The sequence below is a fragment of the Pinus tabuliformis genome, chromosome 1_2, assembly GCF_031772625.1.
Source record: "Pinus tabuliformis cultivar Carrire ecotype Pingquan chromosome 1_2, CPIR1, whole genome shotgun sequence".
Taxonomy (NCBI): domain Eukaryota; kingdom Viridiplantae; phylum Streptophyta; class Pinopsida; order Pinales; family Pinaceae; genus Pinus; species Pinus tabuliformis.
Window position 1 is genome coordinate 68,741,557 of NC_142298.1, and position 20,617 is coordinate 68,762,173.

The window sequence follows — 20,617 nt, forward strand, 5'->3', positions numbered from 1 at the left end:
AAGCGGGAGACAGTGAGCCGACTCTACTCAAGAAAATACTGAATGCTAGCAACGCTAAGGAGCAAATGCAGAAATAGTTAGATATTAGATTTAATTTTAGAAATAGTTTTTCTTTATTTTTTTTTAGAAAAAGGATGGTCATTTAAACCGTATCCTGAATTTTTGTAAATAAGTTATTATTAGACTTAGTTAGTAGTATTTAAACCCTTCTCATGCATTTAGAGAAGGGTCCAGAAATTTATCAAAAACTTGTCCTCAGAACATGCACTTTTGCACCCTCCGAGGAGGTTTTGATGAATGAATGGAACATGATTTGTTGATGTTTGCATTTGATATCTGCTACTGATGTTGCACTTCTGTACTCTTAGTGGATGTTAGAGCAAGGAGAGATAAATCATTGTCGCTTGAAGCTCATGAGTAGGACTAGTTATAAATGGTACTTTTATCTCTTAACCATTTCTGTTTATGTGTTAAAGTGATATACAATTTTTAGTTGTTTATGTATTACTGCATGAATGCTTGAGTTATCATTTGGCACTTTTGTACGGTGATAGCTATTTATTTATGCTTAATGTATGAATAGCTTATTATGCGATATGTTTTTCACAATTGTTTCGTCTAACTTTTTATGCGAAGTGGTTCATCCTTATTGATTTCTTTTCTCATAATAGCTGAATGATCTTTATTACCAGTTGTTATTTAAAATCTTTTTAGATTGCATAATAGAAGAATTACATCCCGGGTTAGTATAGATTTAGATGTTGCTGCTTATTAGATTACAATAGCATAGCATTAGATTAAAATTAGAATTAGAATATCTTAATTAGGAACTGTTAGATCAGGAATATCAAATTCTACACACACACACTCATACATTGGGAAACTGGTCCCATATCCCCAGTCGGACCCGCTATACCAAACGGATAAGGAGCTGCCAACCAAGGTCCAGACCGAGTGGGTATCCCCCTTGTTGTAGACCCGATTTTCGGGGCTTCAACAGGAAGGAGACTTATAATTTTCCCTTGCATGAAAAGGAGAAATTGGAGATGATTGATTATCCTTTTTGGGAAGACCCTATCTTTGATACCAACAATGATAGGATTGATAAGGCTCTTGCTCATACCTACCTTCCTTATGATTTAGGAGTATATTCAAATCACTTGAGCCTGTAGAGTTGGATTTTCAGGAAAAGGGTCCCATTGAGACTTCATCTTCCCCTTTTCCCTTTTCTATTATTTATCATCTTGAGTCTTCATCAATTGATTCCCTCGCCCCTTTTCATATGATCGCAAGTGACTGTGAGCCCTTTCCCCTTCCGAGTATAGTGTCAAGGAAGAGCCCCTCATTGATTATACTTTACCTCCTTGGACACACCCTCAAGGTTTTGATCACTCCATGACCTCCCCTCCCCAATGTAACCACAACCTTGAGAAACCTATTTATTGCACCCCTTCCTTCCCTGTCCCTTTGTTCCTCTCTCATCGTGACCTTGTGGCATCTACAAAGCATGATATTATAAACAATGATTGTGATGGGGACTTGTTGAGAGTGATCTTTCATTCCACCATTGCGTACTTAGAAGGAAAGCCCTGCATTTCTAGATTGGCTTATTCTCCTTTTCTAAGGGCTTCCTTTTACCTTGAATCAGTGTTTTAAAAACCAGTCGATTTGGACCAGTAACAAGTCAAATCAGTAGAAAAACCCTGTTTGACCCCTCACTTCACCAAAAAAAGGAAAAATCGGTCCTAACCAGCCGGTTTATGGTCAAATTGGTTGGTTGCATCCTAAATCGGTTGGTTGGCCATGGAGGACCCACACAACATGGTTTTCGAAGGTTGTAGGGTGTTTTGGAGGGAAAATAAGGGTTCTTTCCCTCCAACAACACCCTCTCCAAGCCTTTAAAAGGAGCTTGTCCCTCTTATTTGTCTCACACATCTTATTTGGAGTTTTGTGAGTTTGTTTGGGAGCTTGGAGAGTGTTGAGTTTTTGCTGGAGTAGTCATCTTGGAGGCTTGGAATTGGAGTTGGAGCTATTTTGGAGATAGTTCGGAGCTGTTAGTGGAGTTGGCATCTTCAAGAGGAGGCTAAGGAAGCTAGTTTTCATTTCCAAGTAAGGAATTTCACTTGAAAATTCCTCATTTTACTACTGTCCATGTATTCAATTTTTTTATGTGTTATAAACTTCAAACTTCTATCATCTATGCTATCAAATCTCTAGTTCTATGCTATCAAATTTTGTAGGCTACATGTGCATTTGTTTTCCTAAATTTAGCTTTGGTTTTCCATGTTTCTTAGCTACAATTTTTTTTTTTAAATGGTAGATTTCTTTGCAAATTTTACTTATTTCAAGTCAACATGGCTCCAAAAGCGAAGGACATTGCATGGACTCATTGTGATTTGATTGATGGAAAAAAGATATGCAAATTAAGCCATAAACCTATTAGAGGTGGGGGTATTCTCAGATTGAAACAACACTTGGCTGGGATAACAGGCAAAGTAAAGCCATGTGAAGCACCAAATGAAGTGTTAGGTCCTATTGAGGCAAAATACCTTTCCAAGTTTGAAAAGTTTCATGAGAATAAGGCTAGGGAGAAGGTTGTCCAAGATGACATTGCAAGGAAGAAGGAATTATTAGAAGCCATGAAAGAGAGTGGGTATGATGATTATGAGATTCAAGGCTCCTCTTCTATCCCTTCCACCAATGAGCCCTTTCACTATGTTCATCCTTCTTTTGGCCAACAATCAAAAGGAACAAAGAGAACAAACATCTAGAGTTATTTCTCATCCTCTGCGAACATTGCCTCTTCTAATCCCACTTCCTCCTAGCCAAGTCATCAACCCATTTTGGATCAACATTGGAAAAAACAATGCAAGGAAACTTCTTATAAATACATTGCTAGATGGTGGTATGATAAATATATCTCATTTAATGATGCTCGCTCACCTTACTACCAAGATATGTGGGACTCAATTATCGCTGCAAGAAAGGGCTTCAAAGGCCCTAGTATGCATGACTTGAAGGGAGATCTTTTGCAAAAAGAGATTTCTTCCATTGATGAGTATTTGGTTGAGTATAAATATTCATGGCTCAAAACAGTTTGTTCCATCATGTCAGATGGATGGACCGATGGAAAGAACTGCACTATCATTAATTTCCTTATTTCTTGCCCTCAAGGAACCATGTTTTTGAGATCAATTGATGTATATGATAAGGTGAAGGATGCAATCCTTCTATTTGAGCTTTTGGATGACATTATTCAGGAAGTGGGGGAGAAGAATGTTGTGCAGGTCATCACCGATAATGCCTCAAACTATGTTCTTGATGGAAAGATGCTCGAGTCCAAATATAGGACCATATTTTGAACTCCATGTGCTGCACATTGCATAGACCTCATGCTTGAGGACATAGGCAAAGTGGAGTGGGTAGAAAACATTGTAGAGCATGCCAAGTGCATTAAAAAATACATTTACAACCACTCATGGGTATTGAGCCTAATGGGGAAAAACACTGGGGGAAAAGAGCTTGTTAGGCTTGCAATTACGATATTTGCAACTCACTTCCTCACGTTACAATGTCTCAATGCTCAACATAAAAACCTGTAGAAAATGTTTTCTTCTAATGATTGGACTAAATCTCGGTGGGCTCATAGACAAGATGACAAAGACACCAGAAAGAAAGTGTTTGAAAATTATTTTTGGAAAAGGTTTGCAGAGCTTGTGAAAACTACCGAGCCCCTTGTTAAGGTGCTAAGGATGGTGGATGGGGAAAAATTAGCCATGGGCTACATTTATGAGGCTATGGATCAAGAAAAGGAGCAGATACATGAAAATTACAAGGATAGGTTAGCTAAATATGGTCGTATATGGGAGATCATTGATAAAAGATGGAACAATCAACTCCATTGTCCTATACATGCAGCTGGGTATTTTTTGAACCCAAAGTATCATTATAAAGCTCAACTAGAAGATCGTAGGAGGGGGAGGTCAGAGATGGATTGATTTATTTCTTGGAGCGCATGGTCCCTAGCCATGTAGACTAGTTTGAAATACATAAACGACTTACTCTTTTCAGTATGGCAGCTGGTACCTTTGGCAAAACTTGGCAAAGATGACAAGAGATGTGGATCAACCAGGTAAGCAATTCCAATTTCCAATTTGTTTTTCTTTTCAAGTTAAATTGTTTACAAAATTACAATTCAAATTATCTATAAATACTTGTAATTTGTAAATAAGTAATGAAATGAACTAAGCTACTAATTAATCTCTTTTTCTTTGCAGCACATTGGTGGGAGTCTTTTGGTGGCCAGTGTCCTCAATTGCAAAAGTTTGCAATTAGAGTCCTCAACCAAACTTGTCGTGATTCAGGTTGTGAGCGCAGTTGGGTTGTTTTTGAGTGCACACATGAAGAAGAGAAACCATTTGGAACAAAAACAACTAAATGATCTTGTCTTCGTGCAATGAAACCTTCGACTAAGGCGTAACCAAATGATGAACAAAACACCTGATCTAGATCCCATTGTGTTGGACGATATTGATCCAACATTAGAATGGGTGGAGGAGACTGAAGAAACTATGTTTGATGTTGATTTTGATATTGACATAGCATTAGCAGGGGACGAAAGATTTGGTGGCACCATTAGAACTAGGATCAGTGGCCGCATCAAGGAAAGGCAAACAGCCAATGGAAGGAACTAGTTGTGCAACTCAACCAACTTGTGCTTCCATTAGGTCCACTTCTATTGTTATTGGTGGCAGTGCTACTGAGGTTGCAGATGAGGTTGAGGCATCCTCAAACTCTGATCCAGATGATGCCTATTTAGCTCTCGTTGATGATAATGATCATGTGTCTAGTAGTGGTGATGAATTTGATGATTGATCATGTGTAGACTCTAGAGTCTAGAGTCTAGACTTGTAGTCTTGTAGTATGCCAATGTCCTTATAGTTGTAGCATTATTTTTGGACTTTATAGGCCATTTAGAGCCTCATTCCTTATGTATTCTGTCGATGATATGTATTTCACTCGGTGCCATTTTGATATATTCACCTTTACATGGTATATAAATGAGAAAATTTTGCATATTTTGTCTCCATTGGCTTGGAATCATGGTTTTAAATCTTAAAAATAGTTTTTTTTCATTAAAAATTAATTATTTAATGTATTTTTTTAAAATTGGTTTGTTTAGACCTGACCAGTCCCGGTTTGACCAATTCTGATTCGAAACCCGTTTTATTAGGTGGACCGGTCAAGTCACCGGTTCTGGTTTTTAAAACTATGCCTTGAATGGAGATCATATTTCCTTACCTCCCACCCGCTTCATCCTCCATACAAATGTATCCACATTCACTTTGGGATTTTCTACATGAGTAGTCATACTCGCAGGCATGTGTATTGATATGATGATATGTTGGTTGCACTGGCTTTATGATTGCACTTAGCATTACCATTATTATATCCATGTTAGGGTAGGATGCATTGCATGTTGATTTTCGCACTAGAACTAATGACATATGATATTTCTCATGGTAGATTAGTTGCATTTAAAAAATGCATTATTTTTATTTCTATGAGGCGATTTTATGGGTCTAATCCAAGCATGTGCAATCATGACATGTCGCGAAATCATGTTGCCCTGTGTTTTTCATCTATTATATGTGTAGGTAACAGGTCTATGGTAACCAAGAGATTGTTGGAGTTCTCGTGACCTCTCATTCGAGTAGCTTCGTCCACCTTTTCGATAGATCACGTCCTAGTTGGAGCCAGATGTTACCCACAATTTTGTGGGTGATAACCCTAGGAGAATTTTTTTTATGAGATGGTCCTCAGCCAGCAGCCAGCAGCCCCTTATAGCTACCAACTAGCTCGTTGTGCCATTTCTTTGCCATTTGAGCCAGCCATGTGGTCCCTCATCCATCTATCATGATTGTATGTTTGAAGGTGGACCTCCCAAACCTAAAGGTATGCCTTGTCATTTGGTAATTGAGTATTGTAGTTTTCTTATCATGGATACTTTTGTACATGGATTAAAGGGGGGATTCGGCATAAAGAGTAGGCTAGGTCTGTGATCTTGTCCCCTAGACCTCTTTTCGATGTTAACCTTGGACCCTAGTCTCGTGGGATCTCTTTTACTGACATTTGGGCTTTAGGGATGGTAAACCCTAATTTTGGTTGCGTGGTCCCTCTCCCTTATCCAGATATATCACTCCCATTTCGCTCATTATAACCCCATTCATCATTTCTCCCACCTGGGTCCACATAGGGTTAGCCTTCCCCCTCCCCTTGCCCACACCCTGAGCTGGGCCTGGAATGATGCCTAGGAGGTTGATGGACCTAAAAATAAAAGTAAAAGCATAATTGGCCACATTCAACAGGAAAATGTACCACAAAATGCAAAAGATGGTCGAGACAAACACATTTAGCACGTGGGAAAAATCCAATACATGATCTCTACCTCATTATCATGGACATCACCCTGGTTCCTATAGGCCCTAGACAAGCCTCCTTTATCATTCAAGAACCCATGATTGTCCCAACCCCTGGTGGGTGTTGATTTGGGGTAGCATCGGATGTTCTCTAGCCATGAAAAATTGGTGGAAAGGCTAAAGCACATGAGATCTCTAGACCCAGAAATGGTTTGGGAAGAATCTAACCAATTTGGGAGATATTAAAATAATTAATATTTTTAATGGAGTTCCTAAGTCTAAACTTAGGAAAATTAAACTATTAATGTGAATTAATATAAAACTGGGTTAGAATGGTCCAAAAGTCATGGATCAAGCTAAGTCTAATCTTAGTTGTTGATTAGAGATTTAATCTCGGCCGTTGATGGACCAACGAGAAAAGTATAAGAGGAGGCTTGAGGGTTAGTTGGAGAACACACCTAAGAGAGATCAAGAACTCGATTTTCTGGGGCAAGGTTTTCTCAGGAAATTGAGTGAGTTATCAGAGTTGCAGTTGAGGGGCAGTGAATACATAGCAGAGAGGCAGAGTTAGTAGCAAAAGCCAGGAGAGGTTGATGCACAGCCAGCTAGAGGCCATGCAGAGGCAGCCAGAGGCCACGCAGAGCTAGAGAGGGCCAGCATGTGAGACACAAAGGCTCCAAAGGCTGACGCAGAGCCCAGAGAGGTTGACGCTGGATTAGAGAGGATGACGCTGGGCCAGAGAGGCTGAAGCAGGGCCTAGATGCAGTGCTGGGAGAATTTCGTGGCACAGACTGAGAGCTGGAGAGCTGGATAGAGTGACGCAGTCCCTATCAGAGTGACACAGAGTAGTAGAAGCTACATTGTTGATGTGGGATCGTTCATCCAGTGATTTAGCCGGAATATCTATCTCCGACTGAGAGGTACTACTGCTGAGGGAATTCTCTATTGGGAGAGACATTTCTAGAACCTAGGTTGTATTCTGAAACTGCATAATAATAAAACCCTCTGAATAGCTACATCGGTTTTCCCGCATTGGGTTTTTCCGGGGACATTAGTCCAAAAACAACAGTGTCACTTTGTTTACTTTCAAGTTGCTGATATGTATGTGTTGATACTATGCTTGTATTTATTTTCAGTATTTACATCGTAAATAACTTGTTAAGTAATTGAACAAGTAGGAAGAAATAAATCAGATAGCACAGGAAGAATTTCTTACGGGTTAAACTTAGAAATTCCAACAATGGGCAATGAACCGTCCTACCTTAAAGGGGGGTCCATTGTTATACCTTACACATCATGCTCTTATCCCTTGAGCCCTGAGTAGCTAATCTAAGAAAAATCATAAAAGGCAAAAGGCGAATAAAGGAGGGTGTAAAAATCAAGGCTGGGGCACCTCATGTACCACAATTTCTCCCTCCTATACATTATATACCCAAGTGTGGGCATCCCTTTTTACTAGCTACCCTTGTATCCCAACATGTGGCCTAGAGCTACCCTTTTCACTCCCTACTCCATTCATCTTTTTATCACATGTCACCGCCCTTTGAAGGATGTACCTTGGACATACTATCCCCTTTAAACATAGAAACCACCTAATAGGGTACCCGATTAACCCCATGTGGAGCTTGGAGACAATAGCACATGCCAAAACCTACTATGGAAGGGCATGCCATTATGAAATGCCCACCTGTTGTCCATGGTTTGCAACTTATTTAACTCGATTTCCTTAAATTACTTGTTATACTGGAAGGCTAGGGGACGCATTGGATCTTATGTAGGATTGCATATGGTCTCCATTTTGGGTTTGGTTTCCCTAGATGGAGTCCTAACCCTCCAGAGGGCTACATTGTGTAGAGATCCACGAGCCTCCATAGCAGTAGACAACACTCCATGGATCCCTAGAGATGTTCAGATATTGCTCGAGATTCACCTATTGGACGAGGAAGATGCTCCTAGTTCACCATGCCCAGTCGACCCCATAGTTGTACCATGCAGCTGGCAGATGACCTAAGACTTTTATGCTGATATGGCATCACTTACACCATTATTTGAGCCCTTACAGATGGTCTACAGGCATCTTCGATCTACTTGGAGACCCATGAGGTTACTTGTGTGCCGTGACATCCATTGGGGGCACCACAAGTTTATTATTTGGAGAACAAGGGGCCAACCCCTTGTCCACTACTTTTGGTAGTCTTGTTTCTCATTATGGCACTTACGGACTTCATCAAGCCTCTTAGATGGCCCAACGACATGTACTATTGATCATTCAACCTCTTGAGAGGCTTATTCTTTTCTTTATGAGCTAGGTTGGTGGGCTTGTCGCCAAAAGGTATTTATTTTGTACATTATTTTATTTTAGGGGCTAATGTAGGCCTAAGTAGCTAAATCAAACTCATTAGAAGTGTATAAATACAAGTGATGAGGATTCATTTGATAAAAATCACTTGGATTTGGAACTTTTATCTCTATAGAGATTTTTTCTATCCTTCTTGGAGGACGAATTTTTGGAGCATGGAATGAATTTTGATGTTTGGATAATTTTGATATGTCTTGGAGCTTCTTGATGGCAAGTTTTTGGATGGTTGGATATATTCTTATACATGTAAGTACATTTTAATGCTATTCTTTCTTTCTAATTTTTTCACATACATTGTTTCTGGGATTTTGCTATACTAGGCCTTATTTGTTGCATCTCTTATGCGAAGTTGTGGAAATTTTGTTTATGGATAGTGAATGCTTCATATATGGGCCATGTATAATGAATGAATGTTCCTAGGGATGTCTCATTACTGAAATTCATCTTGATAAACCATTTATCTTGCAAAATGAATGTTCCTAGGGATGGGATAGACTGAGAGATGGAGAGATGGATAAGGTGACATAGTCCCAGATCAGAAGTAGCAAGATGGACTGGGTTAGTTGATGCAGAGGAGTATCAAAGTGACAGTTGCAGTGGCTAGGAGGGCCAAAGACAGAGCAGCATAGAGCTAGAGTTGGCAACAGTGCAGGTGGCACAGAGCAAATTTCAGCAGCAACGCAAAAGCTTCAGAGGGTCAGAGTAGATACTAGTAGCAACAAGAACTCTAACAATATATGCATCATACTAAACACCAGTTCAGTAATTTTGGATTCTTTTTCGTTGCTGGTGTAGTAGCAGCAGTGGTTGGAGAAGATTGCAGTGTTGGCAGTGGCAGTGCCAGCACCAACACAGATGCAGAATTTGAGAGGGAGTTGCAGTACAAATGCAGTGTTGGCAGTGGCAAGGTCAGCAGCAGTACAGATGCAACATTTGCGCAGTAGTTGATGGGCAAAAATGTCAGACATCAACAACACAGAGGGAGATGTTATAGAGAAGGGTGATGCTTCAGCAGGTTACATTACTAGAGCACATTCCTCACTAAGAGGGAGTGTTGATTTCTGGTAGCATTGGATGTGCTCTAAGCCTCAAATTTTACAGGGAGGCTAGGACACATGTATTCCACAATACTCAGAAATTGTTTTGGGAAATTCCACTCGGAATCAGTTTTATTAAAATAATTAATTATTTTTAATGGATGCCTAAGTCTAAACTTAGGGAATTAAAATAATTAAAGGGTATTAATCTAACTATGGGTGAAACTTCTAGAAGAAGATGAAGATCAAGACAAAATGATCTGAGCCATTGATTAGGATCTAATCTAGGCCGTTGGTTCTCAACAAAAGGATTATAAGAGGAGGCTTGAGGGGCATTTGGAAAACACATTGGGTGGAGATCAGAAGATCGAATTTCTGAAGCACAACAGTTCTCAGGAGAGAAATTTGAAGTGATATTTTGTAGTGAGGGCTAGGGATAGTATTTGGTGGGGAGTTTTCTTGGGCCAAAGAGTACAAGTCCGAGAGGGCAGAATGACGTCAAGAGAGGCTGACGTTGGGCCATGCAGAGCTGACGCAGTGTCAGTGCAAAGCCTAAAGGGAGATCGAATTCCTGCTGAGGAAATTGAGTTTCAAAAGCCAGGAGTTGAGCTGTGAGACTAGGAGGCTGAGAACTGAAGTTTCCAGCCAGCGGAGGGTCAAAAGAAAGAGCAGTGCAGTCCCTAACAGAGGTGACGCAGAGACTGCATTGGGTTTGACGTTGTTCTGCGTAGAGGCTGACACATAAGGGACACCGAGGCTCACTTTGAGTAGATCAGAGCCGGATCTTCCAGTGACAGGGTGAGATCATCTCACTATTTCGTTTTGTCCAGTTTCTCTTTGTATCGAATAGCCAGTTGGGCATCCAATGAATTGTACTCAGAATTACTACTGCATAATAAAACCCTCAGCTGCTACACCGGTTTTCCCACATTGGGTTTTTCCAGGGACATTTGTCCAAAAATAACTGTGTAGATGTGTGTGATGTTTATTTCTCTCTTGTGCTATATTTAGTTTCCATAGTTTTATTTTGGTGTAGGCTGCAGTGTATGTATTTTAGTATTTTCCATAGAAAACTGCAAGTAACTTATTCAATTAATTTAACAAGTAGGTGAAATATAATCAGTTTTCTACAGTAGGAATCGGGTAATCGATTTTTCACATCCACTAGACAATCTCCTGCTTCCCTTTGGCTAAATCACTCAACATGTGTTTGAAGTTTTCCCAGGGTTGTTCCTTATGGTATCCCATTTTTACTTCTTCTTCCTCTCATTCTAAGTGAGGATTGTCCTTTTCTTTCTTTTTCTTCCTATAGGTTATGTAACCTTGATTTCCTAGAATTATCAACTGTGGTAACCCTTTCAAGTTGGAAGGAACACCAAATCTAATACAGTTGTAATATCCCTTGATATTATTTTTGCTAAATTATAAGGGAATTTACTTCAGAAAATTATACCATGAATTTCCATTCCAAAGACACCATAAAAATTTCACAAATTCACACAATAAAAATTGCTAGCAATTTAAATAATGTAAAACTCATAAATTAAATGAATGTTGCAGCTTCAACAATATTTTATTAATGGAATTCTCAAGAGGAAATTTACATAAATACTTGAAGTAAAACCTGGAGAGTTATTTCTTGAAAATGCTTGCACTTGATCCTCGATAATTTCAGCTTCGCTGAATATTTCGAACCCCTTGCTACAAGCAATTTCGGCCCTCCAAAAATATGCAATTTGCCCCCTGGGAGAAGATAACTTGACCTTCAAAAAGATTGCAGACTCAACCTCTAAATATCACGCTCTTGGCCTCCCGAAAATGTTAGCAACTCGTCCTCTAGCAATTCGCTTGGCAACTTGGCCTAGCAATTCGGCCCTTGATTAATTCAGGTAAATGCAACAATAATTTGGCCTTGAAGAATTAGATGATTTGCCTCCTTAAATTCAATTAACTCAGCCCCCTGAAGCACCACAAATTTGTTCCCAACAAATATGCAAATTGGCCTGTTAGAATCAAATAGATTTGACTTCCACCCAACTATAAATCAGTTCGCTGCTACTCAAGGATTTCAACCCCTTCTTTTCCAATTCAACCATTTAATGAGTTTGACTCAATTTCATTACAAATATCACAATGGCTAGCTTAGGTGGCTATACAACCACCGAAAGCAACCACCACCAACTAGGGTGTGTATCTCAACACCGAAACTGATAAACAATGAGGGTATTTCCCTCACATGGAAAACTGCTCAAGCTCCTTCATAATTCATAAATAATTGCTACACACCCTTCCCTTGAGTCTCCTCCTTTTAATAATAGTTTGCTACTTCGAAACCATGGATGGTAAACAAAAACCATGGGTCACTTTAATTTTCTAAACTGAATGTTACCACCTTTATTTAATTATTATTTATTTTATTCTAGTGACCCCTTTATTTTCTGTCAATAGCCCACAAGATCCAGTTAGGCTATGACTCCAACCCTTTCATGCTTCTATGGATTGGAAAGGGAATCCCAACAATCACCCATAAGGCTATATAGAGAAATTTTGTTTTCAAAGCAAAGAATTTTAGGATTGTAAAACCTTGCTTGGAGATGCTCTAGATATACATTGAAACTCATATGGCAAGGGAATTTAGCAATTTCTAATACCCTTTATCTAAAGACTAGCATATATTTAGGTGGAGATCAAGATCCATGCAGTTTTGATGGGGCATCAAAAGGTGCCCTAATGAGAATAGGCTTGAGAATAGGCTAGAGAGGAAATATGAAGTCACAAAATGAAAAATTCATCAAGTCATTGAAAGAGGGTGGAGGGAATACGTCAAATAATATTGCAAAGTTCAATGTAATAACTCTATTTATCAAAAGGAAACTTGTCAACCATCACATCTAAGTTCCAACTCCCATGACATGTTGGCCCAAATTGACTTCGCTAGAAATGTAAGTGCCCCATAGTTATGGGGATTGTCTTGTCCTTAGGAAGAGTCACAAGTTTCTAGTATATGTGACTTGTGTATTGTCGCATATGTCCTATGGAACATAGTGGTAACTAGCCGGTTTGATTCCAAGCGTAGCCCAGATCACTCTAATCAAGTTACTAACTCCCCTGGTCTAAAATCCAAAAACAAAAAAAGCACTCAAAATGGATGGCATAGGATTGGATAACAAAATCACTCAAAATGTATTTAATAGGCATTAAAATTGGGACACTAAATTAGTACATGCACACATAATAAGGAACGTGGAGATGTTAGCTATTATTTAAAGACCTCGATGAAAATAAAATGATATCCCAATAGCTTTGAAACTTCTTTAAGTGCACCGTTTTCACAGAAGATTCAATAGTGACCAAGTATCCATGGAAGATAAGTTAGGTAGTTAAGTTAGAACCAAGCCTTTTTAGCTATTCCAACATTAGGCATAAAAAGAATCCGTTATCTATCAACAATGGAAATTTTTACGCTAATCCAACATTAGGTATCTAATTGAGATAGAACTAGCCATCATCAACAATGGGAGTTTTACTATCGCATTGCCTCTTATGTATGCTAATTCCATGAACATATTTGGAAAATTTTAAGCTAATCCAACATTAGGCATCTAAGATGCTAATTCCATGAACATATTTGGAAAATTTTAAACAGATTTTTAAGCGATTTTTAAGCTAATCCAACATTAGGCATCTAATTGAGATAGAACTAGCCACATCATCAACAATGGGATATTTACCATTGCGTTGCCTCTTATGGATGCTAATTCCATGAACAGATTTTAGAAGAATTTGAGTGTCAAGAATGCAATAAACCACCAAAGAAAAAACATTTTTGGAAAATTTTGCATTTTTTTAAAAGGTTTTTGAGATTTTTTTGTGGTTTATGGGTCTAGGGGTCCAGTAGACAGTACCGACCCTGCCGTATAGGTATTTCAGTTGAATTTGCTGGCAGTGATATGACCGAATCTTGTAGCAACGCATTCACGTAACGATCACATAAATAACTCTAAATGCATTCTCATAAATGAATGCATGCATGAGCGTGACTTGAATACTACTTTTGCATTCAACAAAGAACCCATATATTTTGAGAATATGATTGAAGACTGTTGTCATATACTTGAGTACTATTCGATTTCTTCACCATATTAGCCCAAAATAGAAACAACAATTTCTTTCACCATAATAACACACAACTTTCAAAAAAGAAAACACTGCATTCTATGTTTGGAGGCATTTTACGCAAATGATAGGCCTTTCTATGGAGTTTTATCCATATTCTACTATTTAATGGGGGTTGGAGGGAGCTTACAATCCTGTATCTGCCAGTAACTGCACCCTTCGGTAGAACCAAAGAAAATTCAGGCAGATTCCTCAGCGAAGTAGACTGGCCAGAATCAATTCCTTGGAGAACCTCAACAGAAGAAATAGATTTGCATGTCAGATAAACAATGGTATACAACAACAAAAAATTCTGATAACTTTCAGCTTGGAAATATCTGCTTACCTGAGAGAGTGTAAGCCATTTTCAAATCTTTCGCTGCAATGTCTCCATTTCTACTTGGCTTTGTATCCATCAAGACAGAAACAGAGGCTGTTGTTGTAGAATTCTCCCTTTGTTGGTACCTTTTCTTGTTGCAGGTCGTAGAAAGGTTTAAGTTTCTTTTTCTGAAAGAAGAAGAGGTGTAGTTTTGAAAAGAAATGGCACTTTGTTTCTCACAACCACTTGGCCCAAAGATTTTCACAGTGAAATGTACATTTCCAACATGTCTAAAAACTAAAATATCTCCAACTTCAATAAACTGCTCAGAAACAAAACTTTCCCAACCATCTATGAAAACTGCCCACGTCTTAGCACACAACAGATCCACATGCCACAAATGCCCACTTGGGCCCTGTAGTATTGCATCTTCACATGCCCCACATTGCATTCTCTTCACATAATCAGTGGGGATCTTCTGCAATAAACAAAATACATTGGAAGAATAGTTATTTCCATCCAAGAATTTATCCAGATTTCTACATGGGCACCGTTAAATCTGCGTTTCCTATGGGCAAAACACAGCTATTATCTTTGGCAGATTTAATACAAAACATTCTACCAAATTTTGAAATATGTTTTCACTAACGACAATTCTACGAAGAGTAATATAATAATTCACCTACCAAACTGGAAGAGGACTCGGGCTCCATGATTTTGAAAAAAGATGAGCCACCCCAATCCAAAGGCATGTGAGATAATGTAATACATTTTTGCAAGCATGCTGTGCATGTCCTTGGCGTTTCCATGAAGTCTTCCATATAAATTTCAGCTGTAAAGACTGTATGCCCAATGGCTCAAAATTCTAATTCTCAATCTCAATTTCTATGGTTGGAGTTCACCAAATTCAGTCTAAAGCATGGACAGTCTCGCAAATTTCTATTGGTTACCAATATGTTAGGGGTCAATTAACATTTCTAAAACAAAATTCTAACTGCCAATTCACCTCATTCTGTAATTATGATGACAATTTAAGTAGATATGTGTGTAACATCATGATGGGACGTTTGAATTGTTTTCCCTGCATTGCTTGTCAATGATTATAACCATCGCTCCCACCGGTCTGTCAGGATCATCTCAAAATAGTGCAGCAGATGAAAATTTGCCATGTGTTATATCATCATTTCACACCATCTCACGGATTACCCTTACCCTTCTGCAGATCTGCAGATTATATGCACGAATTGCTGTCAGGCCATCCCCTCTACCTTGCCTACGATTGATTCTCACAATAGGTGAATAAAGCACAATTTGCAGTCAGTTGGCTTTGCCATCCGTTTGGCCTCCTCCATCCCCCCTAGCTAGCGATTTCCTAATTTGCCACTTCTTATTGGAAAAGGTGTTGTTTAATTAGACCACAATTTCGTGTGGATTGTGAATTTTTGCCGGGCAAGAAATTTTTCAAGAAATCAATATCGAAATTTTCGAAAATTTCGACGCCAGAATATTGATAAAAACGCTGTTTAGACCACGCAATTGGGGAGTTGAACGGCAAATAAATGCCTGTGAAATCATCACAGAGATCAGCACCAAAAGCACAGTTGTATGGTGGCAGTGTTTCGGCTAAAAGACATCATGAGAAAAAGAAGGTCGGAGACTAAGAAATTTGTGGCAGCAGCCACGTTTCACTCTCCCTTTCAGTGTGGGGAAAGTGGTGCCCTCATGACTCCATAGCAAAGTTAATGCTATGTCCTTACCCCTGGCAGACAGCCTCCTTGACGTCATAGCAAAGTTAATGCTGTGTCCTTACCCCCTGGCAGACAGCCTCCTTGACGTCATGGCGTCCTTACATGCTCGATCATGCATCATGGCATGCATTCTTCTCCGACGATTACAGGTCACGCAGCTCCGGCGACTGTGCCGTCTGCCGTGCTCCTGCCCATCGACCCTGCTCGCCCCCACTTTGGCCTCCACTCTGGCGTATTGATGAGACACATTTACCAACCTGAAGCACATTTACGAACCTTCCCAACCATCCTCCAGGCAATTCAAACTCCCGGCAATTCAAACTCCTCACAATTCACGCATTGAACTTGGGCGAACAGAGGAGAGGTTACAACCATTGAACTCCGGCGAACAGAGGAGAGGTTACAGAAGGTGATTCAGTGCATGCAGCCTTCAAGGACAGAAGATTTCAAACGCTCTTTCCACCTCTGTCTTGCGCCTATACAGGTATTATCGTATACCCCTGCATACCTTTCTTTTTCAGCATGGTCTAGCAATGGCAGTAGCAACCTAGCCGGCCCGAAATTCCTCCCAATCTTCAGTAATTTCAGCGCATATAGCCCAATTGACATTCCAAGACAGGGCAATTTCATATATTTCCCAAATGCTTCATTAAATTTTACTTCTGCAATCGTAATTCCTATCAGATGTAACACTGGCTGCGTTTTAACTTGATTTATTTACTGTAATTAAGACTGGAATCGATTTCCAGCGATTTGGATTCATAGCACAAACTCAATAGGTGAAACGATCCTAGCAATTAAGCACTCTGCAATTCAACGCAATCAGCGTCGATCCAGCACATAAAATCTCCATTTAATCAGCGCACAACACGTAAAATTCAGGATGCGACACCCGATCTGGAATTGGAACTGTAACTGTGAGGGCTCTCCAACCGGTTATAGGAAGGAACAAAACCAAGGTCCATCGTTTTAATAATTAACTGAAATTTTGAAAATGTAGTATACAGCTCAGAATTTCAATAATAGAGGAGCTTTTACTGAAAGTTTGAAACTATATGCAGCTGGCCATTGGTGATCGAAAATTGCTTTTCGCAAGGTTACTGCGCATCCTTTTCATGCCTCAGAAGCCGTATTTTAAAAAGCCATATGCAACGTGACAAAGCCCTAGCATTTCGAATAGATTCCGAACGGCATTTCATGTTTTATGAACTCTTCCTGGTTAATGATCTGTAATTGATTTAGCACATATTCCAAAACACGTTTCGATTGATTTAAAGATTTAAATATATTTTAAAGATTCAAAGATTACAGCTCGATTTGCTCACTCCGCCCAACTGTCTCGTAAAATATAGCAAATTTACTCTGGAGCAGTAATATATGGCCAAATTTAGATCGCAACTGGACTCACAGTTCAGAATAAATTTTATTTGACTCCTCAGAAATGCGGTGCCATGAAGAATCTTGTTCATCATTCTCACAAGCATCAGTCCTGGTCAAGGTTAATTATAAGGAGTATTCCAAAGCCAAATGGCTCTGAAAATCTTATTTTGGTTGGAATTTGATTAATAAAAGGTTCAAGTGGCAATGAAGAACGGTGTTCCGGAATTTTAGTTAGGAAAATCGAAATTTCTTCCCAGTGACGGAAAGTTAAAGTTTTAAAGAATCTTTTTTCTGCTTGTTTAGTCAAATATCTTGTGACCGAAAGCATTTAGATATCGTAAATGAAGTAAGCAAGCATTTAAAGATTCTAAATAAATGGAAGTTTTTTCTCGCTCGAATATTTTTATTAATTTATTTTTTCCAACCTGATAAAAAATTTTATTTTTTCCAACTTGATAAAAAAAATTTAAATTTTTGAATATAATTATAATTTTGTTACGATTCAAATTTTTCTCCTAATGGCTTGTTTTTCTCAAAAATCTGCTTTAGGATCGTAAAAATTTTCAATTAAATGTTTGATTAATAAGTATTCGTGTTTCCTATATCCGCAAAATCTTACAGCAAATCATCTATCCACATTTCATTCAATTTTATATTATACAAGTGAATTATGAATACTGTAGGTATATTATACGCAGTGGAATCGGTAGATGAATCTGGTGTCATCTGTTTGGATGGAGAAATGGAAAACCATAGTAAAAAATCACAAAACAATTGCATAGTCTAATAAATGTGGAATATTGTTGTTAAGGAATCTGTTTAGTTATTAACACTGTGAGTATATATACACAGTGGAAACAATAGATAAATTTGATCTAATAAGTATAAATGGAGAAATAAAGAAATGAGGTACACATGGAAACAGCAGAAGGATCTGATGTCATAGGAAGAAATGGAGAAGTAAAGAAATGAGAGTTGACATTATTTACATTAAATATTAACACTTTAGATATTCAGACTAAAATGAGTTGATGAAAGCACTTACAGACTTTGTCCTTGCTAGATGTGCAACAGTAATGTGCTCAGAATTTAAGTGCCAACAGACCAACCACGGTATATTTAGCTTATATCTATTCACTTTGTTAATTGGAAAAATATATATTTATGTGTTGACATTATTTAACTCTTTTCATTATTTATGTGTTGAGTTTTTATCATCTACAGAAAAAGTTGAATTGCAACAAATAGATATGTTTTCTGTCCAGTAACATATTATATTTAACTTTTTAAATATATCAAGGATTTAAGAACATTTTATTCTATTCCAATTTTCAAAATTTTAGTGTTTAAAATGGATTTTAGTGTTTATTCTATTATTATGTTGTTCTTTTTAGATTATGGTATATGGAGAGCATTATTGTCTTTACTCTCCTGATTATGTTTGCAAAGAAAAAATATGTCCTGTAAATAAATGGCATCCTATTTTGCCTTTGTTGAAGAATCCATAGAGCCCTCCCCCATGGAGTGTGCGGGTTACGAGCAGTATGTGCATCTCCCCGAGCTCAGTGCCATGTGGAAATTCAAGGAATGGCCTGGTTGGTCTAGAGAGGGGTTGGTAAAGGCTGCCTTATAGTCATTGGAGATTACTTTTCGGTTTGTTTCGTCTGTCCTCTGTGACACAAGGACTTACATTGACAAAGAGGAATGGAAGAGAAGGCTTGAATCCTTAATTAGTTCCCAGATTGAGTTGATTTCAATGATTTGTGAAAATGACAAGCAGGTTCCCACTCTTCAGTTGTCAGTAAGTAGTGGTGTTCTCTCATGGAAAGTTTTCCATGAGGTATGGCAGAGACCTGGTGCTTTACCTGTGGTTAGCAAAACAAGTGAAGAGAGCTTACTTCCTCGTTTGGGTACATGGAAAAGTGCCAAAGCTATGGTTTCTAGAATATGACTTGCCATTGAAGGCCATATGCAGAGGACTCCCTTCACTTTAGGTCTGGGGGAACCAAATATGTCAGGTAAGCCTCTTCTTGAATATGATAGAATCTGCAAGCCAAGATATTTGCACTCTTTAAAACAACATAAACAGTTCCATAATCCAGAAGATGCCAAACTTTGCAATGTCCTCCAAATCTTTGAGGCCTAGGTATTTGTAGGCCAAGAATTGTTGCACAGAGTATATGAAAGAATAGACTCTGGGGATTTCGTAGGAGCATCCACAGACTGTTGGATGGTTGAAAGGATGTGGAACATGCTCACAGAAATTGTCAATTTGCTTCTAGTGATGGACCCAGATGATTTCCTTTGCCTTAAACACCAGTTGGCAATTAGCAGCACTAGTACGCTTGCAGGCGCATATTGCCTTTGGTCTGCCCCCCTTAGAGACCTTACAAATGCATGCAAGGAACTAAGGCATCTGGTGCCCAAAGTCATGGGTGTTGAGGCTGATCCAAAGGGTGGACCAAGGCTCCAGGAGGCACTTATGCATTTGTTTCATTCACATGGACTTCGCTCACATAACACTTCAGGTGCTTATCATGTTGCAACAATACATGTTCTGTTGGCCTTCCAAGCAATAGAAGCCGCGATGAAAAGGTTTTTCTTCTCATATCATCAGCTGGTAGTAACAGCCATGGGTAGCATTGAAATGAAGGGTCCATCATATCTAGGTGCTTGTGATGCCCTGCGTCAGATATATTTTGTACCACCTTATTTCCCTAGTGTGGATGGTGCAAAGATATTTTTGGGTTACTATTGGCACTAGAAGTCTACAACTATGGTGGATGGTACATTGGAAGATCTATAGACAAATTAAGTGAAGTTTACAAGACAAAGAACAATGCGTTCAGTTTTTCAAAGTATTACCCCAAATTCATACATACACTTCTTACATTGACAGTTTTGGGTACTATACATAGAATTATATTGGATATAGGATTAGACTCATTTTTGTTCATCCCCATCAGTAGGACCAATCAATAAAACAGTGCTAGAAATTTGGAAAAAATAAATTTTTTTTCCCTCTCCAACATGGATAGGATACTAAGGATTCATAGTGTGCAATTCCTCCTGCGTTAAACACTGTAAAAAATTGTCCAAAATTAAAAAGGTAATTATTAAAATTATTAAATTTTACGAGTTGTTTCTTTTTTAATTCTTTACCTAAATTCTATGATGAGTTTAATGATATTTACATAATT

The 20,617-nt window shown here is 38.6% G+C and overlaps 1 protein-coding gene across 1 annotated transcript in view; it reads right to left on the reverse strand.

Moving 5' to 3' along the window:
• Nucleotides 1–17,012, reverse strand: part of LOC149204455 (B3 domain-containing protein At5g18000-like) — a 165,665-nt gene extending 148,653 nt beyond the window's left edge. Inside the window, exons 1-3 of the mRNA XM_089393295.1 lie at nt 14,976–17,012; nt 14,317–14,767; nt 14,122–14,213 (exon numbers count right to left, since the gene is read on the reverse strand). Of these exons, the coding sequence (XP_089249421.1) occupies nt 14,122–14,213; nt 14,317–14,767; nt 14,976–15,110 (678 nt within the window). The 5' untranslated portion in view covers nt 15,111–17,012. The remainder of the gene's footprint in view (nt 1–14,121; nt 14,214–14,316; nt 14,768–14,975) is intronic.
• Nucleotides 17,013–20,617: the final 3,605 nt, after the last annotated feature.